This window comes from Chelon labrosus (genome assembly GCF_963514085.1).
Source record: "Chelon labrosus genome assembly, chromosome: 1".
Lineage (NCBI taxonomy): Eukaryota > Metazoa > Chordata > Actinopteri > Mugiliformes > Mugilidae > Chelon > Chelon labrosus.
Genome location: NC_140337.1, coordinates 17380013 through 17389010, shown reverse-complemented (window position 1 = coordinate 17389010; position 8998 = coordinate 17380013). Strand labels below are relative to the sequence as shown.

General features: G+C 43.9%; 1 protein-coding gene across 1 annotated transcript; it reads left to right on the top strand.

The window, feature by feature from the left end:
- Positions 1-573: 573 nt before the first annotated feature.
- LOC311491464 (butyrophilin subfamily 1 member A1-like) lies at positions 574-5642 on the top strand (the record flags this gene model as incomplete). Its single annotated transcript, XM_084549392.1, has 7 exons — positions 574-610; positions 1556-1903; positions 2120-2458; positions 3182-3277; positions 3758-3889; positions 4741-4824; positions 5620-5642. 7 exons carry the CDS (start codon positions 574-576, stop codon positions 5640-5642), a joined length of 1059 nt encoding a protein of 352 aa, XP_084405518.1.
- Positions 5643-8998: the final 3356 nt, after the last annotated feature.

Here is an 8998-nt window from a genome sequence, read left to right as displayed (position 1 = left end):
AAGTCAGACATGTTGGCAGCAGCTGCAGCCATGAAATGTTCACGTGTTCACACTGCAGATGTGGGTCACATTTAGAGTGTTGAGTTCAGTCTGACAAAGTCACAGATCCATCTGTATTTTATAAATCAAACAGACACAGAATCCAAAGAGTCTGTTGTTATGGATGTATCAGAGTTTTAGTTACGGGATGTGGTTCCAGAGCAATAACTCTTCTCTCTGTTCAAACTTTCTGGTTCAGACTGAAACAGACAAGTTTAATCTCTGTCACAGAAAGATGCACATGAACCCGGAACAGGTGAAAGGTGAGCTGGAGTGATGGGCGGGAAAGTAAATAGATGCTCTGCTTGCTCTGCTTGATAATGAGCTCTACGACAACAGCAACATATCTCACCTGTCACCTGATATTTAAAGACAAACATCAACTGATCCACACCCTCCCTTTAGTCTGTTGCAGTAGTGGCTGCTGTTGTGAAACTCGATCTCCAAAGACGAGAGGTGGAAAGTCAGAAGTGTCTCATGATCCGCTGAAGAGTTCAAACACATCAACTGAGTCCTCAGACTTTTGATAGGAAGATGAAGACGTTGGTGGTGTTTGTGATTCTCATTCACGGTAAGATATCTTCCTTCTGGATCTCATTATCACTTCAGTCTGACATAATTTCTCTCACGTCTGTCTCTTTAAAGAAAGTCAGTGATGACCTGTTTAAACTTTGTTATTAGTTTGTCACATTATTAGTTTAAAGTCACATCAACAAACAAGGAATCAAACATATTTAATGTGAGCTCAGAGGCAACGACTGCTTGATGATCTGACTGCAGGACAGGACTTCACTGTTGGACAGAAACATTTACAAATGTCAATGTGTGAAGTGAAACTATAAGCTGGTGAGTTCTTCATGGGGGGATGTTGACTAGTTTCCTCATCCAGATGCGACATTACTGAGAACAAGCAACACGGACATATTAAAGCTGAATAAACCTTTAATTAAACACCAGTGTTGATTTGAGAATGCCCTAAAGGGTGCCCAATATGTCAATTGCAATCGACCAGGAGATCGCAAAGGCAGTGAGGATAGTTGCGTGGCATTGAAAAAAATGTTTTAGATGTTAGTGTAATCATTTATCTGTTGCACATCCAAAACAAACATCCGCAGCCTGCTTAACTGAGAGTCAGCAGCCACTCACTCGGCCGGCAGATAAACGAAACTTAACCAAGTCTTAACCGACTCTTACACTACTAATCAAGAGAGATAAGAGACAGATTCATTGCTTGACAAGAGAGAAGTCATTTTGACAGATTGCAATATTCGGTTAATGCGACCCCTGCTCTGAGCAAGAGAGGATGTTTTTCAGCCAAATCTGTGAAAACTGTGAAAACACATTCAATGATCTGTTCTTTGACTTCAGTCTGTGAATGAAATGTATTTTTTTCTTGACTGAGTGATAGTTAAATTGGTTTCTCTGGTCCCTGCAGATAATGTGACCTACAGTCAGTCACGTGTGAAGTCACACCCACGTGCAGCTGATTTGTGTTTCTCTTTGTGTGTCCTCTCAGTTTCCCAGCATGTCCTGGCAGGTGTGGTGCAAGTGGGTGAGGGGGCGGAGTCTGTCCTGCTACCCTGCCACGACTCTGGTTTTTTACCTGAGGACAACCCCACAGTGATTTGGACACGGAACGATCTCAATCCCAAATCTGTCCACAAACGACGAAAAACAGATGAAGTTCAAGGTCAGAACGAGGTTTACAGAGGACGGACATCAATGCCGCCTGATGCTCTAGACACTGGAGACTTCAGCCTCACTCTGAGAAAACCTCACCTCTCTGACAGTGGCAACTACACCTGCTCCATCAGTGATGGCAGACAAGAACTGAGAGTGACAGACGTGCATCTACAGGTCAAAGGTCAGAAACAAACCTCAACATGTGGTTTCACAGGAAAACAAAGACTCAAGGCCACACAGTTCCTGGTCTTTCCATTGATGGAGTCACAGACATATATTTGATCTCATCCAACAAGCAGGACTTCATTCTTGTCTCCAAGAGGAAGTCTCAAAGACACACACACAGCAGCATTATTATTCCAGCTGATTGACGTTTCTGTCTCTTGTGTTCTCACAGTTTTCCAGCATACCCTGCCAGTGGAGGTGTTGGAGGGGGCGGAGTCAGTCTGGTTGCCCTGTCAAGACTCTTCTGTTCCTTTGCACCCCACGGTGGAGTGGATCCGCTACGACCTCAGTCCTTCAACCGTCCACCAGCATCAGACAACAGGTGATCAGCTAAAAGACCAAAACCACCGTTACAGCGACCGAACATCCATGAAGACTGATGCTCTGACAACTGGAGACTTCAGCCTGAATCTGAGGAAACCCAGCTTCTCTGATAGCGCAACCTACATCTGCTCCATCAGAGTGCTTGGAAATGAACGGATACTGGCAGCCGTACAGCTGCAGGTCAAAGGTCAGCAATAAACACTAACGCTGTAAACAGCAGTATACTGACAGCTAGGATAGCCCTCCATCCATGACCCCTCACAGGACAAGCAGTTACAGAAGATGAATGAACAGCAGTATACTGTATAATCACACACTGTTGACATTTGTAGGATTGCCATCTCTAAGCCTTTTAGTCTGAGTCAGACTCCTTCAGTTGCTGTCTCACGCTGTCCACACACATCTCATGTATAAGAGGTTGAGACCTTTATTATTTTTATTTTACTGTCAGTGGAAATTTGATCCATTCACTGAAGTTGAAACTACTTTTCTGTCTGGTCAGTGTTTTTATTATTGAGACTTTTCCGTTTCATAGTCTCACTGCAGAACTACAACAGCAATGACATTACGGAGCACACGCATGATTCACAAAACTATTAACAGAAAATACCTTCTCCAATCAATAATGTAACTACCAGAATGCGTCAGGATGTCCCTAATTCAGACAATATCACATAGGTCAGAGAAACCAGTCCTGCTCACTTTTTATGTTTGAATTAAAGGACATATGGCAGGACTGGAGACCAAGGTAACGACATCTAGACAAACTAAATGATTAGATAATGAATCTGGGACTGTCTCTAGATACAGGTCAGTACTGTAGATACAGGTCAGAAGTCAGTACTGTAGATACAGGTCAGTACTGTAGATACAGGTCAGATGTCATGCTGTTCTTTATGTTTCTCCACAGAACGATTTCCAGAATGGGCCATAGTTCTCCTGGTTGTTGTTATTGTTGGTGTCATTGGGGGTCTTTTGTTTCATTTTCGACTCTACTTCATATCAGGTGAGTCTGTACTACTACACTACCCATAATGCTGTGTGTGTGTGTGTGTGTGTGTGTTTGTGTTTGTGTTTGTGTTTGGGTAGGTGGGTGGGTGGTGGGGGCGGCATGTGGTGACAACTCCTTGAGTGGTGCTCAGTCATGGGGTAGAGTGAGACCAGAGCAGAGTGTTAGGACTTCCTCATCCATTCATCTGATTGGTTCTTCACTAGTTCCTGACTTCTTCTTTGGTAACTGTTCCAAATGTCCTGAAGAAGAAAACTGGTGTTCAGTCACAAACTAGTTTCCACTGGTTTGTGTCAGAGGTGTGACAGACATCAGATGAGCTCAGGTCACCTGGTTGATCCACATTCTCAAATAAACTGAACACCGAGAGTCCTCCACCAACATGAGACACAAAGAGTTGGATGGACTGAGACGTCCTGTTAGCATCAGAGCTGCTGCTGTCTCTACAGCTGATGATGTGATTTGTTGTCCTCTCAGTCTACCAGGTGGAGGTGGAGGAGGGGGTGGAGTCTGTCCAGCTGACCTGCAAAACCATAGCTCACCTGCCTGAAGACACTAAAGTGGAGTGGATGGACAGAAAAGACTGCACAGTCCATGTGTATCTGAACGGCTCTGACCAGCCTGAAGACCAGAACAAGATTTACAGAAACAGAACAACGATGAAAACTGGAGACCTCAGTCTGACCCTGAAATACCCCACAGAGAGAGACAGTGGAAAATACATCTGTAGAGTCTACAACAAGGAGGGAAACATCTGGATGAAGAAACAAGTGAACCTCAAAGTCAAAGGTCAGTACTGTAGATACAGGTCAGAGGTCAGAGGTCAGTACCGTAGATACAGGTCAGAGGTCAGAGGTTAGTACTGTAGATACAGGTCAGAGCTCAAAGGTTATTCTGTTCTATTCTATGAACTGATGACTCCCAAACAGACTGACAGAAATAATGTCCATGTTCTAATAAGTCCTACAGTAATCAGTCAGCTGCTGATCCAGCTAAAGTAGAGGGGTGGGGGGAGTGTCTTCCTGAACATTAATGTTGTAAACATGTTACTGATGTTACATGATTGGACAGACACCAAAGACAACATTGTCTATGTTCATTGGAGAATGGAACATATTTCAGACTGGAACCAAACATGTTTCACTCCAAGTATTTCTCTTCAATGTGCTCAGAGCTGCTGCTGTCTCCACAGCTGATGATGTGATTTGTTGTCCTCTCAGTCCCCCAGGTGGACGTGGATTCAGGGGAGGAGTCTGTCCAGCTGACCTGCAAAACCACAGCTCACCTGCCTAAAAGTGCTAAAGTGGAGTGGATGGACACTTACGACAGGAAGGTCCATGTGTATCAGAACGGCTCTGACCAGCTTGAAGACCAGGACCAGATTTACAGAAACAGAACAAAGATGAATGAAGACCCGCTGAAAACTGGAGACCTCAGTCTGACCCTGAAATACCCCACAGAGGACACCAAGATCTACACCTGTACCGTCTACAGCAAGGAGGGAAACATCCTGATGAAGAAACAAGTGAAGCTCAATGTCGAAGGTCAGTACTGCAGGTACAGGTCAGAGGTCAGGGGTCAGTACAGTATAAATGTAACTAAATGTATCCAGATGTAATGTAAGATAAATGTAACTACTCCTTAATGTTAAATAACTCTGAATGTATTACTTATTCAAATTACAAATATCAAATATGCATTTGCATAGATGTAAAAAAAAAAAACAAGTTTACTAATTGCTCTATTATAACATAAATCCTTTGTCAGGTTAAGAAACCCACATTACTCCATCAATCAATGATCAAACTATCTAATAACAGAATAAGTACAACCAACAATTATGAGCTGCTAAGAACATGTGTAACTGATGTAGCATTTTACAATAACAAATGGCTGCACACAGCCTTGCAGATTTGTCTGCATAAACACATAAACCTGTAAACACTAAAATTTAGTGATGGTGTGATGTGATTTTGTGATGTGGCGATTTCTTCAGCCACAATAAAGCCAGCTTTCACTGTCGCAGTGTTTTTGGTTGTGGCGTTTGTAAACATATTCTGCTGCAATCGTAGTTTGCCTTTTAATTCTTGGACAATTTGTTGTTTTTCTGGAAGGCTAACTTTGGCATACTTAGCTCTGTGTTTGGTGTCAAAATGCCGACGTAGATTGTACTCTTTGACAACGGACACTGCCTCATAACACACAAAAGACATACCGGTTTTTCTCCTAAAAGCACAAACTTGTATTCGCCTTCCCATCTTTCTTGAAACAGCCTTCCATCTGCATCAACTTTTCTCTTCCTGGAGAAATACTGATGATGTGATTTGTTGTCCTCTCAGTCTACCAGGTGAAGGTGGATTGAGGGGTGGAGTCTCTCCACCTGCCCTGCAAAACCACAACTCACCTGCCTGAAGAAGCTAAAGTGGAGTGGATAGACCCTTACGACAGGAAGGTCCATGTGTATGAGAACGGCTCTGACCAGCTTGAAGACCAGGACAAGTTTTACAGAAACAGAACGGAGATGAATGAAGACCTGCTGAAAACTGGAGACCTCAGTCTGACCCTGAAAAACCCCACAGACAATGACACCAACACCTACACCTGCACCGTCTACAGCAAGGAGGGAAACATCCTGATGAAGAAACAAGTGAAGCTCTATGTCAGAGGTCAGTACTGTAGATACAGGTCAGAGGTCAGAGGTCAGTGCATGTGAGATCTATCCATACATATTGCCTCAAAATATTTTCCTGCTTTTCAAATCCATGGGTCGACTGGGCCTTTCTGTATGGAGCTTGCATGTTCTCCCTGTGTCTGTGTGGGTTCTCTCCAGGTACTCCAGCTTCCTCCCACCGTCCAAAGACATGCTCATTAGGTTCACTGGTGATTCTAAATTGGTCATAGGTGTGAATGTGAATGGTTGTCTGTCTCTCTGTGTTAGCCCTCAGATAGACTGGCAACCTGTCCAGGGCGTACCCTGTCTCTCGCCCAGTGACAGCTGGGATAGGCTCCAGCTCCCCTGCAACCCTTCACAGGACAGGCGGTTATAGAAGATGAATGAATGAATTTTCCTGCTTCGTAACAATAATGATATATCTTTCTTCATTTAACTGAAACACCACTTCCTTAAGTTTGTGTTACAGAGTAGCCACCCCAGCTGAATTGTTTCTTTTCAATGTGCTCAGAGCTGCTGCTGTCTCTACAGCTGATGATGTGATTTGTTGTCCTCTCAGTCCCTCAGGTGAAGCTGGATTCAGGGGTGGAGTCTGTCCAGCTGACCTACAAAGCCACAGCTCACCTGCCTAAAAGTGCTAAAGTGAAGTGGATGGACATTTGCGACAGGAAGGTCCATGTGTATCAGAATGGCTCTGACCAGGGATGATCGCACGTGACCTGCAGACAAGATGGCTGCGTAGCGCGGTTGCTCTTGCCCTCCCCCTCCGAACTTTTACATATTATCCATCTGTCTCGCATCGTTAACTGAACATCTCCTTGCCCGGAGTCTCCGCAACTTCCGTGTATACGATGGCTGAAGGTTTGAGAAGCAAAATCGCGTTTGACCCTCTGAAAGACGATGAAAAGCTTGAGACATTTAAGCTAGCTGTATCGTCCATGCTAACTTCCGCAATGAAAGAGCAGCAAGTCTTTATCGAGAAACAATTTGCGAAATTTGAAGAACAGCTGGTCAACATAAAAACAGAGGTAACGAAGAACTCAAACGAAATTAAGAAGCTGAAAGCAGACCACAATGGGCTCTCCACACAGCTGGCTAAAGCCGAGCAGTCTCTCCAAACTACCTGCTGCAAACTTGAAGCAGACTTGGCGGAGTTAGAGGACAGGTCCCGCAGGGATAATGTTCGCATTATCAACCTGCCAGAAAAAGTTGAAAACGGCGACGCAGCGGGATTTGTTTCATCCTCGCTCACCAAATGGTTCCCCGCTCTCACCGGTATGAAGATGGAGGTGATGCGGGCTCATCGTATAGGACCAGAGCGCAACACCGGATCCCGCACCCTGATCTGCAAGATGCTGCGTTACACCGACCGGGACCGCATCCTGAAGGCAGCCAGAGGCTCTCGGACTGATGTCAACGGCAAAGAGATCCGCTTTGCAGCGGACTACAGTAACTACACCATCAAACGGCGCCGCTCATTTTCTCAAGCGATGGAGACAGCGAGGAAACTCGGTTTTATTCCGTTCCTGATTTACCCGGCCAAACTAAAGCTGTCCCGCGGATCAGAAGTGCACCTCTTTGAGACCCAGGCAGAGGCTGAAGACTTCCTCGGCGCTCAGACCCGGCCGGCGGACTGACGAATGATTCTGATGTACTGGTATACACGGAAGTATTATCCCATGCAACCATAATAACACACCTCAGAGCATACTTGAAGATACTGTGACTCTATTTTCCTGCTAAAATGAGGGATGCTGTTTTTTGTTGGTTTATTATAATGCTCACTTTAGTGATTCAAGTTCCAACAGGTGATATGGATGAATAATTACAGTTTTGCAGTAGAGTTTGATATTTTTTGCTTGGTTAATATTCTCAATAACTCTTAACTTTGATGGATAATTTTCAATTTACATTATGACCGATTGGTTATACAGAATATTGTTTGGGGGATGGAGGGGCGGGCTTTCGTGATGTGTGATAGCCAGCTTTCTCAGTTCAGGTGCCCATATAGTGGGTGTTCTGTCTGTGGCCACTGCCACCTTGTTATATGTTTCAATGTTAGATGCGAGTTCGAATTTTTCCTTTTTCCTTTTTTCTTTTTGGCGACATGGGGTTGAATATTTGGATCTCCATATCTCTGACTATAACTCATATACAGGAACACAAAACTCTGCCCAGCCTTATCTGTTATAATGTCTATGTTACACATTGCTAGCTGGAATATAAATGGTTTAAATGCCCCTATTAAGCGCTCAATGTGTCTTGATTGGCTTAAAAGACACAAGATTGACGTGGCTTTCATTCAGGAGTCACATTTTAAACACTCTGACAAACAACGCTTGTCGAACCGTTATTACTATACTTCAGCTGCGGCTACTTTCAACTCCAAGAGCCGTGGAGCCCTGGTGGTATTGAGGCGTAGCCTATCCTTAACAATAGTTGGAAGCTATGAAAGCGATGATGGTCGTATTGCTTACATTAAAACAAACATGTATGGTCAGAGAATAGCATTTCTGTGTATATATGCCACAAATCATTTTAGCCCAGAGTTTTTTGGCACAATCAGCAAGGCTTTATATGACCTACAGGACTTTTCAGTTATTATTGGCGCTGACATGAACGCTGTCCTTGATCCCTTTCTTGATAGATCTAGTGCACCATCTCAACATATCCCTCCTTCAACAACTGCCCTCCAAGGTTTAGTTGACGATTTTAGTCTCACAGATCTATACAGAGCTGTTAACCCCTCTTCAAGACAATATAGTTTCTATTCATACAGACACAAGACCTATTCAAGGATAGATCATTTACTGGCTTCTGCAACCTTATACACCGAAATTCATTCAGCTGTGATTCATCCTAACTCTTTATCTGACCATTGTGTTATCACATCGCAGCTCACACTTGCCAGGACTCCATCTAAGGCCACGAGATGGCGCTTCAATACCACATTACTTAAAAACAATGATTATTGTGTCCATTTTAGAAATAATTTTAAAACATTTATCTCAGAGAATGCTAACTCAGTAGAGGACCCTCGAGTACTG